The 23,411-nt window shown below is 42.0% G+C and overlaps 1 protein-coding gene across 2 annotated transcripts in view; it reads right to left on the bottom strand.

Moving 5' to 3' along the window:
• The window catches only part of LOC310875887 (death-associated protein kinase 2-like), a 35,659-nt gene that overhangs the window by 1,949 nt on the left and 10,299 nt on the right, over positions 1 to 23,411 (bottom strand). The window contains exons 2-12 of one of the 2 annotated variants that reach the window (XM_083789314.1): positions 22,075 to 22,240; positions 20,146 to 20,367; positions 17,666 to 17,804; positions 16,376 to 16,505; positions 13,008 to 13,056; positions 12,070 to 12,096; positions 10,913 to 11,065; positions 7,688 to 7,733; positions 5,827 to 5,916; positions 3,567 to 3,647; positions 2,328 to 2,422 (exon numbers count right to left, since the gene is read on the bottom strand). In XM_083789314.1, coding sequence (XP_083645440.1) covers positions 2,399 to 2,422; positions 3,567 to 3,647; positions 5,827 to 5,916; positions 7,688 to 7,733; positions 10,913 to 11,065; positions 12,070 to 12,096; positions 13,008 to 13,056; positions 16,376 to 16,505; positions 17,666 to 17,804; positions 20,146 to 20,367; positions 22,075 to 22,136 — 1,023 coding nt within the window. In that variant the 5' untranslated portion in view covers positions 22,137 to 22,240 and the 3' untranslated portion in view covers positions 2,328 to 2,398. Of the gene's footprint in view, positions 1 to 2,327; positions 2,423 to 3,566; positions 3,648 to 5,826; positions 5,917 to 7,687; positions 7,734 to 10,912; positions 11,066 to 12,069; positions 12,097 to 13,007; positions 13,057 to 16,375; positions 16,506 to 17,665; positions 17,805 to 20,145; positions 20,368 to 22,074; positions 22,241 to 23,411 lie in introns of those variants that run through there. The other variant, XM_083789313.1, reaches the window with a different exon arrangement.

Below are 23,411 nucleotides of genomic sequence, written 5' to 3'. Positions count from 1 at the left end.
ATTTAATATTTGAGTCATTATAATACTGATGCTAGATAAAACCAGGCTTGTTTCCATTCCATGCCAGCTTGGAAAATCAACAATGGTGGACATTTTAAACAAAGTGGAAATGCAAATTTGGAACTGAAGACTGAAGAAGAGGAGGAATTATACAAAGTGGGGTGACATTGATGACATCACGATGAGACCAAAATCAGTTGAGCTGTTCCTGAGAGCAATTTCCATTAAAGCACCAATATGATATGAAAGCCTGACTGTTCAAAATTGGTTATTTATGGGAATAGAAAACACATATGGGAGCACCAAAAACACAAAAGAAATTGAAAAAGTTAAATTTTATGTTGTAGGTCCTTTAAGTCCTACTTGTAGCTCATGAGGCTGTTTCTAAGAATACTACTTTTGATGCTTTTAATGGTTTTTGCATGGAGTTACCAACACTCACAAACATTTCAGTACTCGCAGGAGTTTCTCCTAAATCTACAGTGGAATCGTCAGAGCCTCGATGCGACACTTTCTTCACAGACTTCCAACTTTAATCCAGGAATAGTCGGAGACTCTGTGAACGTAAGAGATGACTTCAAGAAATCGGCTTACATCAGGAAAAGAGGAAAGAAGGGTGGCGTGCGTCAACGTTTAAGGAAACAGACGCAAAACAACCGCGTCCCACTACCCTCCATAATCCTGGGCCAACGTCCAATCTTTAAGGAACAAAATGGATGAATTACATGGGAATATCAGTCATCTGCGCGAATACAGGGATGTCTGTTTGATGGCATTCACTGAAACTTGGCTTACTGACTCTGACACGTCATTTGACATCAGCGGCTTCGGATCGCCTATACGGCTGGACCGGGACAGTGAGGTAACACACAAAACACAGGGAGGAGGTGTGTGCCTATATATTAATCGGAGATGGTGTAATAACTTCACCGTGCGTGAACAGTTATGCACGCCCCTATATAGTGTCGGTGCGGCCCTTTTATCTCCCAAGGGAATTTCCCCAAGTGTTTATCACCGTTGTTTACATTCATCCAAAAGCCAACGCGGACATCGCAGCGAACACCGTCTTTAGAGTGACACAGTCATTGCAATCTATCTCCCCTGACGCGCCCAACATCATTCTGGGAGACTTTAATCATTGCAACTTGAAGAAAACTTTAAACAGTTTTTATCAATATGTCAACTGTCACACACGGCGCAACAAGACTCTGGATCTATGTCGTGGCTCCATTAAAGGAGCATATAAATCGGAGGCGGGCCCTGCTCTCGGATCTTCTGATCAATAACATTGGACACCTTCTACCCGTTTACAAGACTGTTAAGGAGGGAGAAGATGCGAAAAAGACAGGTGAAGATTTGGAACGAGGATTCCGCTCTTGCCCTGCAGGGGTGCTTTGACTGCACAGATTGGTCTGTGTTCACAGATTCATCTGATAACATTGATGAAATTACAGACGCTGTGTGCAGCTATATATCGTTCTGTGAAGAAAATGTTAAGGTTTTTCCCAATAACAAACCCTGGGCACTTAAAACCTTTTAAACCCCACGGGGGTCCGGGAGGGAAAATCTAAAATATCGGAGTTGGAACCTGAGACCTTGACCAGCCCCATTTACCCGCTGAGAGCTGTTCATGAGGTGGACATAATCTAGCCCCCGCCGCTGGGGGATTGGGGCTCAGGAGGTAAAGGCTTAATCCACAATAGGAAAATTGCTTTCAATGAGGGTGATCTACCCAAGGTCAGGGAATTAAATAGGGAAAAAAAAAATTAAAAAAGCTAAACTAAGGTACAAAGACAAAATCGAAGCTGAGCTGAGCAGTAACAACCTTAGGGAAGCATGGAACGGCATGAAATCTATGACGGGGTCAGATGATAAAGGCCATAAGCACATCTCCGTGCCTGGGTTTAACTCAGACGTACAGCTGGCCAATGAGCTAAATAACTTTTACCTAAGATTTGAGAATCAGGACTTTGCTGAAAAAATTACTCTATTAAAGAACGAGACTAGAGCCCCTCCAGCCCTAGTTATTGACAAAAAAAGTGTGGAAAAACACCTCAGACACACCAAGTCAAAAAGTCCAGGGCCGGATAACATATGCGGCAAGGTTCTCTCAACATGTGCTGAACAGCTCTGCAGCATTTTTCATTTTATTTTTAACTTATCTCTTCAACAACAGCGGGTCCCTAAGTTATGGAAACAGTCCACAATTGTCCCAGTTGCCAAAATTAGGACCCCAAAGTCATTCAATGACTTCAGGCCTGTTGCTTTGACTTCATTAGTAATGAAATGTCTGGAAAAGCTAGTCAAAGATAATATCCTAAAGCAGGTGGAGAAATCTCTAGATCCCCTGCAGTTTGCATACAGGTCTGGAAGAGGTGTAGATGATGCCACTATCACCCTACTGCATTTCCTGTACCGCCACCTTGAGGGGAAAAAAACACAGGCCAGATTGTTGTTTGTTGATTTTTCCTCTGCTTTTAACACGATCCAGCCACATCTCCTAGCCCAGAAGCGAATCAGTTATTTTAAACTGGATCCTAACCTTGTTGGCTGGATCTTAGACTTCCTAACTATTAGGTCTCAGTGTGTGAGGGTAAATGAGGTCATGTCTTCTCTGCTGCTCTCCTCCACTGGTTCTCCCCAAGGCTGTTGTCTCTCTTCATTACTGTATATATTCTGTATACCAACGACTGTTGTAGCCATCACCCTAACAGGTATATTGTCAAATTTGCCGATGACTCTGTAATTGTTAGCCTTCTTGAAAATAATGAAGTACAGCATGGGCCAGTTGTCGATGACTTCATATCCTGGTGTGACAAGTCATTTTTACAACTAAATGTGACCAAAACTAAAGACATGATCATCAGCTTTAGATGGACTCCTCCCAGTCCTGCTCCTACACTTATTAAGGGCACAGAAATTGAAGTCGTAGAGAGCTACAAATACTTGGGTGTCGTTCTGGACAACAAACTCTCCTTTGACTCTCATGTTGCCTCTACTTCAAAAAAAAGTCCAGCAGCGTATTTTTTTTCTGAGGAAAATGCGTTCTTTTAATGTCTCATCTGTAATGATGACTCTTTTTATAGAAGTTTGGCAACCTTGGCAACAACATAATATCATTGGAAAGGTCTGGACCTCGAGCTGACTGTGGTTTGATCCAAATATGGTCACTTCCTTTAATTGTACCAACAACCAATCATGAATATAGAGGGTGGATTTTCACCCAGCATTGGCTAAAATAAACTAATAAAATAAACATCTAAATCTGTATTTTGAATGTTTATTTTGCTTTAGTTTGAAAGAAAACCTGTTTAGGAAGCAAAATAGCAAAAAGAAAAATCATGATTTCACCTGCCATGTCTCGCCTTAAGTGAAAAGGTTTTAAGGTCAATCAAATGGTCAACCTTTATTATTATTTCAGAGGGAAGAGACATTACATTATATCACTACGCTTGGACAAACAATTCCAGTTCTTGAAATAATGTGCCGATTTGGCGTATGCTGCAGCCTTCATTTTATACATTTCAAACACGAGAATGTTTTTCCAGTGAGAGAGATTGTCTTACCTCATCAGCATCTTCACGGCTCTTACCCAGCAACTTCAACCGACACAGACGATTACACACCCACACCATGTTATAGGACATCTGTAATCATACGGAAATGCAGCATTATTATCATCATACAATCCACACCATGATATAGGACATCTGAAGTACAGCATTATTATTATTAAACCCACACCATTGTTATAAGACATCTGTAAACGTACAGAAATGCAGCCTTACATCAGTAGTGGACAGTAACGAACATGCATTTGAGTATTTTGCTTTCTATTTTCATTTTTCACTACTTTCATATTTTCTAAATTGTTATCCCACGATTTTGCAACCCATTTTTTCACCCAGTGTCAATTATCTAATGTAATCCTGGGGGGGCAGCTCCTTTTCACCTGACAGGAGAGGGTTTCACAGGCCGGACGTAGCGTGTCGAAGGAACACGTTATTCTGGCCAGTTCCTTCCACCCCCATCAGGCGCCCTGGCTGGCCAGGGTGCCTGATACCTCCCCCTGGCCAGCCAGGGGGAGGTATAGTTTAGAGACCAGGATTACTGCATGTTTTTTGTGAGGGTACCTACCTACCCTAGGGGACATGGGGAGAACATGACAAAGTCCCTTTCGCCAATACAATACTACTTTTGTAAACATTTTGTGAGGCTGCATGTGAGCTTGTAGATTTGTAATTTTCACAATTATTGTGTGTGAATTTCTGAACTTTTCAACACAGCATTGCATCAATATCAAAAAATAAAATGTGCTTTAGAATTAGTACTTTGAATACTTGCCCAATTGGCCTGAATATAAAATCGAGGTCATATTCTAATCGGGGACTAGACTATTTGACATTCAATGTTATTTTTCCACAAATGAGTCTTGGAAAAATGGGGCTTGTCTTATAATCAGAGTCGTCTGATTCGGGACAATACGGGTAAGTATTTTTTAAAGCTTGTACTTTAAAACAGACCCTTTTAAAAGCGAGTACTTGGGTAAAAATTTGACAACTAATGGAGTAATATTAGACAAGGAATATCTATACTTGGACTCAAATACTGGAGTTGAATACTTTGTCCACCACTGGTAGTTTTCGAGCAAGACACTATGAGGCACCCTCTTAGTTTACGGCAGTGGTTCTCAACCTGTGGGCCAGCCAAATTACAGTGAAATTACAATTTAAGGACTTTTAAGACCCTTTTAAGAAAAGAATAGTATTACTGCATCAAAGGTAATTAACAAACTATACTATACAAATTGTCAAATATTGGCTAAATTGTCATAATATAAGAGGCAAAAATTAAAGAGGCAAAAACTACAAGCTCACAACACTCTATTTTCACATTTTTATTTATTTATGGAACTTAGTCAGATAAAATGTAATGCCTCAACACCTACAATTCCAAGTGCTTATCATGGTCGGGGAATCCCCAGTTCAAATATGATTATTTTGGGGGTTGGGGCCTTGGCTAGGTTGAGAACCACTGGTTTAGGGGCCCCAGAAATCTTGGGCCAGCACTGTAAAACGATACTGTACATCTGCCCAGTGTGGAGGAAAAAAACAAAAAGATATTTTTTAAAACAAGTGCATTAGAAAGGCTGTACTTGGTGTAATGCTACATAAGGCCAGCAGGTAGCACCAGAGTAACAGTTAGTTTTCCTAGTGAGTCAGTATTGTTTGTTTCATAATACAAGTCTGTACCCTGTAGTTTGAACTGAAGTGACTGACTTCAGAATTACTAAGCACTTTCTCCATGGTTGTCGCATAAAACATTACTCGGCATGTTATCAATGAATCATATTAATTAATAACAATAATAATAATTACCTACATGCTCCTCAATTGAGCTGATCGCTGCCCACAAGGGGTGCGGAGCAAGTAGCGGTGTCTTGCTCAAAGACACTTCGACCAGTTATATAATGTACGTGAGACCAATGTATGACTAATCACAGTAGTCACAACATCTCGGAGGGAACACAAATGGCCGACATGCATCCTTATCCCGCCCACTGGAATCTCTGAATGACGTCATATTGTAGTTTTGGACTATCCTCGTATTCAATTTCATGCTGGCGTTGACTGATTGCCGCTTCACCTCCCAAAGTATGAACACCAGCATCATCAATTTCATTTTTATTCAATTTCATTTTCATTCAATTGAATTCTGCGACAGGGAGGGTTTACCAGGCTAGTTTTGGACCAGCCGAACCGAAACCGACGGTTCAAGATAATAAGACCTTGTTAGTTTGTTCTCAGGAGTACGACCGACACTCACCTTCCATTTGCGTCGGGCGTTGAACTTCTTGAAGCTCTTCATGTTGATGGAGGAGCGGTTTCTTTTGTCCGTTTGCTGCCGCGTGATTGGCTGAAAGAGAGCACCAGTATTCAAACCATAGACTGTAAAAAATATGGACAAAGCGTTCGCCGGGTCTAACATGGACGTAAAATGAAGCCTGTTATTCCTGCACTGTAAGTCGCCATCTTTCTAGATCCGTTTGGTACCAGCTGGCCATTGGCTGGCTCCGTTTTGGACCAGCTGGCCATTGGCTGCCCAGACAACGAGGCGGGACTTCCCCCCTTCTTCTCCGTTGGTTTTTATTTTGACTCGAGTGGGAGGGGAATCCCGATCATAGACTGTAACGGTAGCCACGCCCCTCAGAACATACGCGATGTTTTTTTTTCTTTATGGTCATTTTTTTAATTAATGGGACCATAATTTTCCAAAAAGAATATTATGACATTAGAAATGAGACTTTAAACTAGTGACTGGAAGAAGAAAGTATTCATGACCATGTTTATTAAGGTAATACAGTCTAGGTGAAGTTGGGCCAAAATACATGGGCCTCTATGGAGCTATGGGGCTTTTTGGGTCCAGTCCAGCGCCACAACAGGCCATTAATATGAACTACCGATTTCAAATGAGGCTTCACGAAATATCTGGCTGACTGCCCCCCTGATTCAAACACAGACGCCGCTCAACATTATTGCTGCATTGTTTTAGTTAGACCTATGTGCAGTGTAGAATCGTTCGTAAAGAAGAAGTTCCAGGATGCGTTGTATATTACTCAGCAAGAATCTTTATTAGTTGCTAAGGAGTCGCATTTAGAGTTCAATAAAAGTAACAGAGTTGGACAGCTTTACTTCCATGAGATGACAAGTACTCCAGACATGACACTCCAGATATGACCCCAGATACGACTGCAGATCGTTGCAAGCATTGTCATTATATAGTTGTGTGCATGTGTGTGTGTGTGTGTGTGTGTGTGTGTGTGGGGGGGGGGGGGGGTGTGGGGGTGTGGGGGTGTGGGTGTGTGTGTGTGTGTGTGTGCAATTAGTCCGACATATGTTTATAACAATGTGCATCCTATGCAATGTGCATAGAATGACACAGACAGTGTCCCATGGCGCGTGCTTTATCACCAGACACACGCCCCACAAGTCCCAAATACCACAGAGTACACAGAATATATTCTGCATAGGCCTATCCTATAGCAGTCAGAGGCTGACATAACAATTGGCAGTTGTGGTATATCCATTATTTTATTATGAATACTTTTATATTGCTACATCTCAGAGACAAAATGTTGTACTTTGTACTCCACTTGAATTTATTGATTTATTGAGCTACACAGCAGCACAAAGTCGTTAAAATCAGTCCCACCTTGCAGATGCAACAATAAAGTGATTATACTAAATAGTAACTGCACAATGAATACTTTTACTTTGGTATTGTAATTACAGTACATCTTGATGACAATACCTTTCCACTTTTACTCTGAAGTTTTGAATACAGGATTTTTACTCGTAACGGAGTACTCTGTTGCAATGCTACTTTTAAGAGGGAAGAAAAATCTGAGTACATCTTCCACCACTGACAACTGGGAGGGAAATGCAATTTGAACAGAGTGTTACATTAGCATTTCACTGAGTCACAGCCCTGTGCAGCTCCTTGTAGGTGGAATGGAAAATATGTAAATGACAGTCTGCAATATGTACTGGACCTGTGCTCGTTTGAATGGTGGAGGTGTGTGTGTGTGTGTGTGTGTGTGTGTGTGTGTGTGTGTGAGAAACTAAAGTGAACGAAGAGCAACACATTGGACAATTGACATCACTCCTGTATGTTATGCAAGACTCACCTTGATCCAGGGATGTCTGAGACTTTCCTCTGCAGTCATTCTTTCACTGCGAAGACAGACAGACAGACACAATTAGATAGAATCGATTAGAATCTACTTTATTAAAAAAAAGAATTATCTATGGAAAAATTTTTTTTTTGTTATTTACTTGTGAATTAAATGTCTTTCAAATGTTGCACATTTTTGTACTTTTTTTTTTTTTTTAGATATTTTTTTGCGGCTTACGCCTTTCACAGATTTCTGAAGGGACAGACAGTAGGCTGACAGGAAACGGGAGAGAGACGGGGGGACGACATGCAGTAAAGGCCGTGCCGGGTCCGGGAGTCGAACCCGCGGCACACTGCGACTGGATCACCAGTCCGGTGCCCAGACCGTTACGCTACGGCCTGGGCCAGGCTATTTTTGCTGTGCTACATACTTCGATAAAATACATGCTGGCTTCATGGAATCCAAATGACTGAGATCTGACGATTGAGAACTTTAATCCATGTGAATGTCAACCCTCCTCCCAAAGGAGAGGAGAGGACTCTGAATAACCCTATGGGCTTCTTTCTTTCCTTCCTTCCTTCCTTCCTTCCTCCACTTCGTAGACCTAGACTGTACTTTTCACATTTAATTGGGCAAATTTACAAAAAAGTTTGAGGCTGCATCTCCCTTTGTCGCTGTCAGCCAAACCACCAGACTCTGTGTGTGTGTGTGTGTCTCTGTGTCTGTCTGCATACAAATTCAACTCCCATGCGCCCCACACACAAGATGCTAATGAAGAGCTGATGCCTGCCGCACACTGTATTCTGAGTGTCGCCCACTGTGTGCTGTGTGACAGTCATACCAGCCAGATTATTTGCAGGAACATTAGGTTAAATATTTTATTCTAAAAGCCAGTGGACATTCAGCTGTCAGATCTATCCAGGATCAACATGGAGCGGTACAGATAGTCTGGCAGCCCCTGAAAGGTGACGTGTCTATTTTAGAACAACGGCAGCTATGATTACTTCTAACACGACAAACGACGGGACCGCGATGGGCCGTCAAAAACACAATCTTTTTTTCAAGAATTGGAAGCATTGATTTACTGTAGATTACTGTAGATATTCACGTTTTAATATTTTCGATCTCATCCACTATAATGGAGGGGGACCACTTTGGATGACATCCTAACCGGAAATGACATTGAAGGTTGCCCAACAGGCGCTCCCAGCCTGTAGGAGCAGTGCGCTCGGTTATGAAATGATGAATGTTCCGTTTTTTGATTAATCACCGTCCTGGGTGCTGAGCGTAACTATTTGATAGAGACCTCAGTTTATGCCGTTCAGGGTGTTAACTAGGGGTTAAAGTGGTTTTAACTGATTTAGCTGGGAACCCCCTGGAACTCATTCAAGGACCCCCGGGGGGTCCCCGGTCCCCACTTTGAGAACCATTGGCTTAGCAGCCAGTATATGTGTGTGTGTGGTGATGTTTGAACAAACAAAGGCCTGTTTTGAGATCCTTTCCATTTCACAAGCCTTGAAGCCTTCATACTGTATCGTCCCGGGGTGTGTGCGCCAATTTAGCTGTCAGTCATTTTAATATTGCCGTTGCCGGGTGTAAGCCTTGTATGTCCAAGACTGTTACTTTTCAGGAAATAAATAAAAAGAGAACTCGTCCAATTGATCCGTTATTATTTAGTCACAAGCTCTTTTTAATACTTTGGTTCAACATTTCCAAAACCCACAGACACACTTAATGTTTTTTTAAATGGCAAAAGTAGCAGATCTACAAGCTCACAATGCATCGCATGGTGATGCGTTGTGAGCTAACCGATCCATGTGCTCTATAACCACTACACTAGGGCGGCCCTATTGCAGTGAGCGGGAAAAGGTGATAAAAGTTTGAAATGTGGAGATACTAGGTTTCTGGCCTGACAAGGGCGATATGTGTTTCATTGTGGATGGGTTTGATTGTGAAACCATAGCGATAGGAGTGGTGGTTGTGGTTGTTATGGGATTGAGCTTAGTTGGAGCCACTTTAATTAGGAAAGCTGCAATGAAACAGTTGCAACATTAAAGTGATGAACATATTAATGTGTTACTAATTACAATCCAGTTGTGAAATGGACCATTATATAAATGAAGTTTAAGTTCAAGCTGATTTTGAATACAGGACTTTTACTCGTTACAGTGGTGGTAAAGTGTCTGCCCAACATCGTGGGGGTTGTGGGTTCGAATTAGGGATGTCCCGATACACTTTTTTCGTTCCCGATACCACAATTTCTGAGTTAGCCGATACCGAATACCGAATACCGAATACCGATACCAGTGTTGTGATCTCGTGTTGTTTATAGCTACCTCGCTATATATCTCGTGTTGTGCAAACTCCACATGCCCCAACATTTTATTTACCTGCCATAGTGTCAACCCCTTACCCCTGTGTCAAATCAGTGGTTAGACTGGCATATTCACTGATACCGATATGACCCGATATGACAAAAAAGGGCCGATACCGATACAGCATCGGGACATCTCTAGTTCGAATCAAACGCGGTGCATCCGCCTTGTCGAGGGTCTATAGTCTATAGTCTATTTTTCGTGGCACATTATGTTTAATCACAACAACGTCACGTTTACTTTACGTGTTTGGGTCGGGACATGTAGCCTAGGACTGTGTCTGCTGTCTACGTGCATCCAGTCTTTCTAGAGGGAGCGAAATGTAGCGTCTTCTGCATGCATCTAAGCATTAACATTTCAATGGCCGAGGGTCGTTAGAGTCTATTGTTCCGTGTTGTTGTTATCGACAACGCAACAATAAGAATCCTGCAGCCCAGTAGCTATAATATTGCTTTCGGGGGAGAGTTAGTGTGCCGCCTGATTTGACAGAAAGTAACACTATAACTTAATTTCGGTCAAATTACGCGGAGCACTTGGACACATCAAACGGAGCACCAAAGCTCTGCGACACACAGGTTGGGAAACACTGGTCTATAGTATAGATGTTCGTATCGAGTCTATACAAACATACCCATGTTTGAGGGAGGGAAACCAGGGCAGGAAGGGTGATATTTGTCACTGCATGTACTCTTTTTGGCTGGAGCGGCACCTGTCAGCAGGGAGTGTAAGCGGGAGGTGTGTAATGAATTGGCATAACAACTAAATTGGGGAGAATAATGGGTAAAAAACCAAAGCGCTGCTCAACAAAAATAACTTACACTAAAAGAACACATCTCGCCATAAAATCTGACTTCTGGCTCACCTCGGGTCTTTGACCAGCAGTTTCTGGATGAAGTCTATGGCCATGTCGCTGGTTAGACCAAAGTAGTGTTTGGGAAACTCGTACTTCATGGCGATGATGTTTCTGAGCGTCTTCTCGTCTGTCTCATCTTGGAACGGTGACAGTCCACTGAGACTGAGGACACACACACACACACACACACACACACACACACACACACACACACACCGAAGTAAATAAGTACCCAGAACGTCATTATGATTGTGTTAATAACATACTGTAAAGTGTAAGTGGTTGAGCTACAGCATCAGTGGCTGAATCATAAACACTTTCAGCCCGGCATCCCTATTTAGGTCATGACATGTGAAAACATTTAGACATTTTCAGAAACATTCACAACACCACCGTGACACTGAGAGGTACAATTCTCACAGCCCTGGGCTCCTGTCTCCCTGTTTTCTTGCATTTCTTTAGTTATAGTTAGGGCTTTACGTTACAGTTGTGTGTTCCTTTCATTTGTAATGAGTGACATGCAGCCATGTCCTGTATTCCATAGTTTAAATACAGGTCACCTGCCGTGACCTACTAGTCCTGTCATTAGCAAATTATGTTCACCTTTTTCCATTCATTCCCCCAGCCTATCCCTGTGTTGATTGTCAGTAGTGTTCACCTGTGTCTGGTTATCCTGTGTGTTCTTAGATTATCACGGTGGTCTGTTTGACTACTAGTTTACTACTGTAGTGCTCTAGTATAGTGTATACCAAGAGTTCTCTAACTCCTCATGCTCCTTAGGTTGGTCATTACATTCTTGAGCATTGCTCTGCCTCAGCCACTATGCCTCTGGGTCGACCATGTCCTGCCTTGCATAGTGACAAGGTTTTATAGTTTGATACGTGGTAGCCTGGAAATGACTCATTTCCAAGATCACAAGGCGTTACAATGAGCTTGTAGGCTGTTTTCGGAGCATAAATCTGGTTTAAGTCTACCCTGAAACAAAGCAGAAATACTGCTGTTTAAACCCGAACCCTAGCATGCATACAGAGTATTATATATGAGGCTAAATCCACCCCAGGCACAACACATCTGTTGTGCGACTTGTGTACAAAATGTCAACCATTTTGTTTAAACGGGAAATATAAGGGGAACATTAAAGTTCTTTGCAAACTTTGGCAACTTACAGTATGTATGTGATGACTCCAGTACTCCTGGAAAGATAAAACAGGATAAGCACGTTATTTAACTTCAGAAGATATGAGACGATAAACTTGATTGATGACAATCACACAATTCAACATAAAACATGCACACACCCAGTGGAGCCCATCTTTTTGGCAAATCCAAAATATAAAAAAGGTACTTTTATTGGATACAAAGATGAATGATATTCTCCAGCATTAGCCAATTTGATAATGGATGGGAAGTCAAAATGAAGTAAAAAAGTGAAATCTAGGTCAGTGTGTCTGTATTTGTTACTCTTTCACCAATTACAGATTATAATTCAGATGTATTGTGGTGTCTGTCACTGTCAGTAACATTACATCATTTGCGATTCACCCTGCAGTGTCTACTGAGCATAAAGCATGTGTTGAGAGCAGAGCAGGTCCTCACATGTCAGGGAAACAGCCTGAAGCAACACTCTGTCCCAGTGGAATTGACATCTGTTGAGCATTTAGCAACAGACCGTTTTCCAACTGTTCCTCCCCTCTGGAATGCACACTGTAGTGCAGTGTAGTGATTCGCAAACATTTTCATGTGAAGGATCCCCACATTGATATGTGGCCACAGACCCCCATGATATGAAAATATGGGGGTCCCACATGAAAATCTTTTGTGACATTTTTCTTGAAATGTTTCACAAATACTCAAACATTCTCAAATGTTGTCAATCTTCTTATTTTTTTAATTAGCCCATCTACAAGCTCACAAAGCATTGTGCGAGAGGTTAAAGTGATTATTAACCCCTTTTGTTGGGGGGCCCCCTTGATCCCTCTTTAGTGTGGTGTAGTGTAGTCTATACTGTACTGTACAATAGTTTTAGTACAGTATAGTGTAGTGTACTAGTTAATGAAATTGCTGATATTGTGTACAGTTTGAGTATTGAGTGGAACACACTTACCACATGTCTACTGCTACACTAAGAGGTTCATAGTTGATCACCTCGGGAGCTGAGAGAGGGAGGGAGAGTGAGAGAGATTACTTTAAAAGCAACAGCACTATCTTTGAAAAGTCTGGTCCCTTTACTGGGTTCACACTCCCTTTACTGGAGTGTTCATTAAGTACACTTTCAGAATTGAACTAACACGTGGGCATAGTTTGTGAGAACAGGTAGAGGTGAATGACAAGCCATCAGGCAGCGTAATTAAACTTCGCTAGGCTTTGCTTGGCTAGTACCATACACTGTACTTCTAGGCAACAGACTTTGTGTTCTGCACCAGGCGGGATGATTGTATAGGGTGCATACAGTATGTCTGTATATACCTCTGTTAATATTTTTGTTTACTGTACTTCTATGCCCCGTATCTGTAACTTTGACTGCTGTGCTGTCTCTGCTGCCTGAATTTCCCCCAAGGGATCAGTAATAAAGGCATCTGTATAACAAACCATTCCCCATCACATCTATACAAGTTACAGGACAATAAGGTATTTGTTGGCTTCTAGTTTAGGGTGGCAAATGTTTACTTTTAGCTGAAGAGCAATGGGTTCAGAAGTTTAACACACAGCAGTGGAATCACTACAGCTGGTGTGGTTTTAAGTGATATTTCAGAATAAATTGTTTTCTGTGAGAGCTGGGGAGACCTTGGTTACTGAAGAAACACCCTATACCAATGATTAATAGCACAACATAGAGCCAAAATATTTCCCTTAGGCCTACAACACTCTGGCGCCTGGCATTTTTCTTGACCATTTTGTTATCTGCATGTCCTTTCCAGTCTTATCCAAATAACAGGAAAGGGGGGTGTAACATTCATGTGTGCTGTTTAACCCATTCTGACCGGGCACCCATTTTGGTGTCAGCATCATGTTATGCTTTAGCTATTGAAAAATAGCAGATCTACAAGCTCATATCGCGCCACCGAGTGTCGCGATACGAGCTTGTAGGTCTGCTATTTTTGAAAAATCGAAGAACGACTGACATTTTTTTAAATCTGATCTCGGGTCAGAATGGGTTAATCACGGCTGTCATCCAACTGGCACCTTGTCAGTGGACTCTATAGACTAGCGGCGCAGTCCCGCCCCCTTTCATGACGATGCCAGGCCCAGGAAATGAATCCCAATGCATTTTTCCCATAGACATTTCATAAAGTAGTTATTTAAAGACCTTTTTAAGCGTCGTACGAAGCCAACTCGAGTCGTGACAAATCATTTTCATCTTTGTAAAATAATTACAAAGAAGAAAAACAACAAAAATGTGTTGTAACCTGTAACTTGTCATGATTTGTTACGACAAGAGTTGGCTTTGTCCGCGGCGTAAACGTCTTTAAATAAATACTTTCTGAAAAGTATATGAGGAAAATGAACGGGATTTATTCTCCGGGTCTCTCGAGGGGGTGGGACTGCGACACTCTATATTACGCCCCCTCCTGTTTGCGCTCTAGCACCATCTAATGCGGCGTCGGAATTAGAGCGGATCACAAATGGCCGATCTAAGCTCATGACGCGTCACATCGAGGTTGAACATCTACTACTTTCGGCATGCATGCACGTCGTGTGACGGCGTATTTATCAAGCATGCATTTGTGTTTGACAGACTTCAATAACCTTTTGATAAGGTTATTAGCACAATTATGATAAGGCATAACGCAACATAACCCACGTGGTAAGACAGGTTGATGAAGATTTTTTTATAAGGCCTTGTGTGGCAAGCTTACCATTGTATTTATCTTTGCTTTTACATTCTACGGGCACACAGACACACATTAGATCTATCATTCCTCGTCTCAATAGCAGTGATGGATGAAGTACTCACATGTTTTACTAAAACTACAGTGAAGTAAAAGTATCAATACTGTAATGTAGATATACTGTACCTACTCTGTTTACAAGTAGAAGTCCCATGTTAAAAATGTACCATATTAAAAATGTATTTTCAAATGGCCGAAATATAGGGCTGAACTTAAGTGGTTAGTGTGTCTAGTAATTAAAGTTTTCATATAATTGCCTAATAATTTGCCTTTGAGTTCTGGAGTAGAAGTAAAATGATTGAAAAATGGAAATACTCCTCTAAAGTAAAAAAAAAAAATACCTCAACATTGTACTTTACACCACTGCTCAATAGAAACATTTAGGGTACTACTTAAGGATGCGTACCTGTGTTTTTAAAGGCTTGTTTTTCGTTACATGTGTTGCACTTTAAATTACGTACTTTTACGTGATCCTTAAAAAGAGAGCATGCTCTCACCGGTCTTCCCTGAATATATAAAGGGCAATAAATATGTAAGAAATGAATTGTCTAAGACTGCGTTTTTACGTATGAATAGTTATAAAGTCTATTATTAGTATTATTATACAAATGTAAGCTAAAGGCATTGCCTGTGGCCAGCGCTGTTCCCACTACTAAACAAAATGTCATGAGAGTTTGAGCACACAGCACACAACAACATACAGGCAGGGCGACTTTAAGAAAATGCTGTGTCAGGCTGAAATCTGTCAATGTGTTCCCAGCCTTACCACTGTTAAATTAAACTCTGAGAGGAAGAATGATCATTTCCAGTGGTTTTTTAACACTGAAAAAGCCTGCAGATGGCATAGCTTGTGTTTGAACTATGCATAAATAGTTTTCCTTTAGTGAAATGAAATCGCCCCATTTCAGGGAGAACATTCTGCAAAAGATGTGGCTTAGAGATTTGGTATACTGTAGAGGGGAAAATGAGGGGGTCTAGTATAGAGCCCTGTGGTACTCCAATCAGTAACCAAGTATATACAGTCTAAGTCACTGGTTCTCAAACCTTTTCATGTCCCCCGAATTGATAGATTGGCTAGGTTTTGTAATAATAATCAAAATCTACAAAGTAACTGGTAACTAAAGTTTTCAAATAAATGTAGTAGAGAAAAAAGCACTATTTGGATCCAATATGTAGTGGAATAGTACTTACAGTAAGTACAGTACTTATGTAAATGTGCTTAGTTACTTTAGACCACTGCTGTAACCCCACTTTGAGAAGCACTTACAAGTAGGTGAGTTTCTGTTCTCCAGCCCTTCCAGACACAATGACACTTTGCTCTGGTCTCCATGGAAACAGGCCTGAGGACCACTTACAGAGACTATAGCAGGTGCGTGAGCACAGAGACTTGCACACCTCGACGACCTGCACAAGTCAAGCTCTGCTACTGTATCGCTCACTCAAACGCACGCACGCCCACACTCACGCACTCGCATACAGTCACGCACGCGCACACGCACACACATCTGTGCTTTTTTGCTTCATTTTTCTCTCTGAAATCGGGGTCAGCATGGTCCAGAGCAGTATGGGTAATATTACGTACGGATGTACTGCGGTGTGCCGCCCGTGCTCTTGTACTCTTCCCCCTGTTGGAAGTGGTGGGCCAGGCCGAAGTCTATGAGCTTAATGCTCGGATGAGGAGCCTCCTTCTCTGATATCATGATGTTCTCTGGCTGCACAGAGAGAGAGAGAGAGAGAGAGAGTTTAGCTCTAGTCAATAAACTAAGCTTATCATTAAGCTATCATCTGTCTAAATTATATTGTCTCTGTCAGGTGGAAGTCCAAAACTGTTACTTTTAAGGATTCAAATTCAAAAAAAAAAAAGCAGCAGATCTCCAAGCTCAACATTCGTTTCACACTGCGTTTCGAGCTTTTCATGATACTTTGAATACTTGTGTGTGACGCTAGTATGATCAAGTAGGATATTCATTTATGAATACCATAAATAAAAGATTTTTGCCCTACCGCAAAGACATGATATATGGCAAAATAGAGTATCGTTTGCACAGTGTTTTCAGGGGTTGAAAACGCAGCAAAGTGAAAACACCTTCCAGAGTGGAAATCTTTGAAAACGCTCCGCCTCCTGTCTCCATATAAACGGGGAAAAACGATGAATCCGCAAAATGTGTGACATCATGGCTGAGGCTAACGTTGCTTCTCTTTATTACATTGGTGCAGAGCCGTAGGCGCTCGTCCGTAGCGAGCAGCGAAACCACGCTGCATTGGTGAATGTAAACCATAGATGTAAACAAACAGCCTTGTGAGGAAGTAGAACGGAAGTGGTTCTACTCATATAAACGTAGACGCCTCTTCTGGCTCTGGGGGCTGTGTCAATTTTCCTGAGATTCCGCATGCGTAACACAAATCCTGGAAAAGACGCGCTGTGATTGGCCAGTAGTCACTTGAGTGACAGCGAGAGACATGGAGGAGTCGCATGAGTAACGTCACTTAGGCAGCAACGCAGCGTGCCTTCAGCGCTTCCCTATGGCACTTCCGCTTGACTTCCTGCCTTCATTGGAGACACGTCGCTCCAGTGAAAGCATCTATTTAATATGTATGGTTCTACTACATTGTGTGCCTGATCTATCTGGCAGTGTGCAACCTGGCATGCACACTACAGCGTGTTCAATCAAGGTTGCGTCTCTGAATAAAAAGTGAGAACACAATGGGACTTTGCCATTTTCTGTAGATAGGGCAGTAATTCTCGAACCGTTTTAATTTCAAGGATCCCCGGAAATTAGATTATGCATTACCATGGGTTGTGGGTGGACCTGCACATCCCCATGGCCCGGCATGTGGCCCTACGTGGGCGTGAGAAAGCGGGTGGGTTTACCTTGAGGTCGAAGTGAGCGATCTGCTTGCTGTGCATGAAGGCCACGGCCTCCAGGATCTGCTTGAGGAACTGGATGGCCTCGCTCTCTGTCACGTTCTCCTTCTCCGCGATGAAGTCAAACAGCTCCCCTCCGCTGATCCTAGCAACGCAGTGCAAAAGGGTGAAGTCAGCCCTCAGTGGTTTCTGACAGGAATATGGGGAGGGAATTTCTTTCTTTTGACACGAGTCATCCTCTACTACGTACGCGGTGAAACCCCAACTTTCTGTCTCGTAGCGTAGCAGTCTAGTGACTCGACTTTCAATCAACACCTCCCAAGTTTGATATAAATAGTTGCTTGCACCACTATTTTTGTGTCAATCGCAAACAAATTTATTTTTCCGAATAAAGTAAAGTTTGGGTTGGGTTTGGTTCTGTCAGAAAGGCAGTTGCTATTTCTTTCAGAAATACATTTATCACAATGTATTTCTATCAGAAATGCATTAATCAGATGTTAATTCTGTCAGCAAGCCACCTGTACAAGCACTCACAACGTCTCGTCGCGTGTTGGGAGCTTGTAGAACAACGTTATTTTCTCAAGTAAAGTAAAAGTACTGTACCTCAACATTGTAAAATAAGTACAGTAAATGTACTTCATGTACTTACTTTCCCCCAATGACTGAGAACAACACAGCACAATGCATGGATCACCACAGCACGTTGAATTACACCACTGTCAAGGCAATAGTCCAACGTTTCATTTTCTTGCATAACAATGCATTAACCCACAACAGATTTGCATACACGTAGGCGCTTCGCTGTTTAGAATGCCATCTTGTTTATTTAATAACTGCCACTAACCTTGCTCAGGCAACAGAAGTTATGCATTTTGTTGTAGGGTAGAAACCTTGTATCTCCATATTTAAACTTTCTTTTTTGGATTTTATATTTTTTGCAAATCAATGCCCTACTTAAAGCGGCACTATGCAACTTTTTCTTTTATTCATAAAATTTAATTTTGTCCAACGTATACTTATACATTTGGGGTGGTTTGTTGTATTTTGTCTCCTTGCTCTTCTATTGAGACATTTAGATCGTGTCAAAGGAATATAATGATATTGACCAAATCCGGAGTGGAAGAGGAAAGTCAAGACTCAATGTATAACCTTCGTAAGCATGCAGGCCCTATTAGCTCAATAGTAAATAATAATAATAATAATAATAATAATAATAACCTTCGTAAGCATGCAGGCCCTATTAGCTCAATAGTAAATAATAATAATAATAATAATAACCTTCGTAAGCATGCAGGCCCTATTAGCTCAATAGTAAATAATAATAATAATAATAACCTTCGTAAGCATGCAGGCCCTATTAGCTCAATAGTTAATAATAATAATAATAATAATAACCTTCGTAAGCATGCAGGCCCTATTAGCTCAATAGTTAATAATAATAATAATAATAATAATAACCTTCGTAAGCATGCTTAGCACATTAGTAAGAATCTCAGCACCAACCGGCTTCAAATCCGGGGTAGAAGAGGAAAGTTACATATAGTGCAGCTTTAAGTAGTAGAATTTACATTTACTGAAGTAACACCTTTGGACATACTATGTTTTCACCCGGCCGACAGTGGCAATTTTCTTTCTTTTTTGTTGTTGTTAGACTTTTCGCCTACAATCAGCATGACAGCATGAATGGCTGAAGCCCAAATATATTGAGTGCCTAGAAACACTGTCCACATTACTGAGTGACTAAACACCTGCCAATGACATCTTCATCTTGGTCGGGTGGAAACTGTTCAAAACTGTTACCTTTCAGGAATTGATGAGAGCTTTCTGGCCGACAGCATGCATAATAATTATATAAAATACTATTCTCATCGTTGCTGTGAATTCCTGTGTGGTGTACTTTGAATCATATAGCATGTATCATAACTATTTGTTTAGTCATAATTGTTAATTAGCAAGCCGCTTCTCCCTTCATCCCATCACAGTGCCTTAACTATTTGCATATCAATTGTTCACAGGCAGGAAGCCTTGTAGCTTCACCTTTTGACTTCTCAAGATAATTCTTGGAGAGAGAGATGAGAGAGATGTACTGTGTAAAGGGATGGTTTTGGGAGACTGCGGGGGAGGTTGGTTGGTTGGTTGGTTGGAAACGGAGGAGGCCATGCAGGACAGGTCTTGACCTGGTCTGAATGTGCTATACGATGGAGAGATGATTTTATATGCTTGTAACTTGATGTATAACTATGGGAGATGCCTCATTGATTGAATAAAGAAGGACTTTGCCTGGGGAAAACGGAGCTCATTTCTCGTTCTTGATACAGTAGGAAAATAAGGTGATAATCTACAGACTCCTGGAAGACATTACACGACGCCTGCACCAGATAAAACACAGGATTTAAATTAGGAAAGATAACAAATTATGATCTGAATGTCTGATCTCTCCCTCCACCCTTCTCTCTCTCTCTCTCTCTCTCTGTCTGTGTACTCACAGCTCTACGATGAGCACCACCTGGGCCCTGCTCTCGAACACGTCTCTGATGTGCATGACGTTGGGGTGCGTCAGCGCACTGAGGATCTCCACTTCCCGCTCCACGCTGCGGCGCTCCATCCCCAGGCGGCTGCACGAGCCTTTCCGGATCATCAGGAACTTCCCCGCCCAGCTGGTCCCCGTGGCACGCTCCTTCATCATCCTCACCTGGCCAAAGTGACCGCTGGAACGGGGGGGGAGGAACAGCAATTTAGCATTTCTTCGAGTACGATGGCCTCGACTCACCTAAAAGGTGAGTTGCTTATCACCTAAAACTGGTGTATGAATGAGCCTTTACACAGTGCAACATGGGAATAAGCAGAGTAAGCATGAACTCTGGGCCAGTGGGACTCCCAAAATGATATACATTTGGCCAGGGACCCCATCTCAAAATGTTTTGTGCCGGGGTCCCCCGGAAGCAAAGATTTGCCAAAATGTCAAAAATTGCAGATCAAAATATAAATATTTGGTCTAACATTGCAGATATAATCAAGGATATGATTTGTTTTTTTTTGTTTTTTTTCTTCTATTGCACAGTGGTGGGAATGTGCATTCTGTCGCGCCGTTGGTCCTGGGAGGGAGGGGTGGGTGGGTTTGTTTGTTTTTGTGTTCCTTTGCTTTTGCTGTGTGTATGCGGATTGCATGTGTCCTGTTTTTTTATTTTTTTATTCATTCATGATGTCAGCATGTTTGGTTGTGCTGTTTTATATAATATGATGACCCGGTCCCCGGACCCCATTTGAGTACGACTGCTCTAGGCATCTTGATTGTCCATACATCTTAACCCTTGGCCTACAATTCACGGAAAAAACGGAATTAATCGAAAAATCTAAACCTCCCGTTAACGGAAAAAACGGAATGACAATCAATATCAGTTATCGCGGGGTCAAAAGAGCAAAAAAAAATAGCTAATATCACTAATGTTGGATGTAATTTACCAAAAAACGGCCGAAATCCGCGTGATCGTGCGCTATCGTGCACGCGCGCCGTCTCTATGTGCGTCGCTGTAAAAAATGTGATATTTTGCGATCTTTTGGGGTTGATTTGAGGTTAATTTGACTTAGTTATGAAAAATATAGCATTAGCTTAGCAATCCGGACCAGCCAAGCTATTGACTAGGGTCAAAATACTACAGGATGTTGTTGATCGTTGAACCGGAAGTGACTTAGGAAGATCCGTCTATTTTAGCCAACATCAGCATAATGGTGCTTTCCCGCCATCTGGTGGTGAATCGAGAGAATACATTTGCAATGAATGAAAAAAAAAAAAACATCTCTTCAATCCACCAGATCTTTCTTGTATGTTAAAACGATGAATTAAAAATATGCCAATTTGTTACCCAAACAAAAAAATTGGGACTGGTAGTCCAAGGGTTAAGACACCTCGTTTGTGCTTTTGGCACCAACATCTTTCTTTCCTTGGCACTTCCCCATATAATAGGCAGCCGTGGCCCTGTGGGATGTCCTTCTGCTCGATAGTTCCCACAGTACAGGCTCGCTGGCAGGGAGTCCCCGGTTTCAACACCAGTGACCGGCTCGTCTCATTCTCCTGATTGCTATCTTCTTTCTTAGGGGGACGTGCACAGGATGCATGATGTCCTTGGTCTGATACCGCACCGATTTCTGTCACTCAGGCGTCTTTGTAATCTTCCAAGTCTGATAATTCCTTGTGGCAGTTTCGTTTTTTTATGATCTCTCTCTCTCTCTCTCTCTCTCTCAAAGCTGTGTTCTCTGTTTAGATGAACCAGGAAATGATACGGAAACATAACTCGACACACAAGTCAGAGATACTGCACTGCAGGGGTGTCTGCCAAGTTCTTGTGTGATTTTGCACACTCTGAGAGTGCAATTAACACCCAAAGACATTACAGATTAGTATAGAAACCCGTTACCTTCCAAGGACATCTCCGATCTCATACAGGTCTTCCACGTTGTCCAGCTTAAAGGCAGCCATGTTTGCTCTTCTCCCCCAGACCAGCGTCTCCCCGGCGGATCCACTCTGCTCGTGTGATCGCTCCTCTGCTACCGGTGCATGGTGCTCCAGAACACGCCTCTAACCTGGAGCGCACATGAGGCAAGGAAGACAGATCAACACAACACAACACAACGAACGCACTCACTCACGCACGCACAGCCACGCACGCACAGCCACGCACGCACAGCCACGCACGCAGGCAGGCAGGCAGCACAGGAGGGTTTTCGACTGTGCCAGTTCCCTGTGGCATGTACATTTCATCAATGCCATTTTAAATGCTTTTGCTTTGCTATCAGATCGTCTATTTTCGGTGCACACCACCGCCGGCACGCAACTACGTTTCTTTAATTCAGACATGTTTGGACCAGGAAAAACTGTTCTCAGTGTTTATTTATCAAGTTGTGCTGTACTTGTGGCCTGTGGGGGATGTCCCTCACAACAAGTACAGTAATAAAAGTACAAGTACACACGTGATCGCGCGCGTACAAACACACACAGACACACACAAGTTTTTTCCTACTCCAACATACCAGTTCCCCGTAGTGTGTACATGCACACGGAACTGAAAAACAAGCAAGTGACATGACACAATGGTGTCATGTCACTGGGTTTGAGCTGAAATACAGCTCATCAAGATACACTATTTTGCTTTGGATTTTGCCTTCAATCATAATGAAAGCAAAATTACATTTTGGTAAAGGGTTGTATAATACTTAACTTGCCACAATGTAACTACAAATATTGGAGTTATACTGTAACGTTTGCATTAGTTTATGTGCTAAAAGAGCTCTTTCACTGTTGGAATGCAAGTTAATAACAATAATATTTTAGGTCAATGGAGCGAGGATAATATTTCCAGTCAGCGGAGCAACTGTTGAAGATCACCAGTATTTGGAGTTACATCATGGCAAGGTAATTCCAAAATGCAAACCTCTACCAAAGTGCCATTGTCCTATTTAAGGAGCGTCCACACCCAGCACTATAACTGTAACTGTATAACTATAATGATAACTATAATTTAACTATGAAGACGTACGGTAGGTAAAGTAAGTGGAGCTTTAACTGCTGTAGTAGTCATACAGTCACACCATAAATTGAGGGGTCAGAAAACAGCACTCAAAGGGCGACGCAAATATCAGCAATTGTAGGCATGTGTGCAACTGTTTTAAAGTATTCTGACCTGAGATCAGATTCATACGAGGTTTCCACTGGACACACACTGGTCTGATTAACCCATTCTGACCTGAGATCAGA

Source organism: Protomyctophum parallelum (assembly GCF_964188405.1).
Source record: "Protomyctophum parallelum genome assembly, chromosome: 1".
NCBI classification, from domain to species: domain Eukaryota; kingdom Metazoa; phylum Chordata; class Actinopteri; order Myctophiformes; family Myctophidae; genus Protomyctophum; species Protomyctophum parallelum.
The sequence above is the reverse complement of the archived record's forward strand: the minus strand, read 5'-3'. Positions and strand labels throughout refer to the sequence as shown.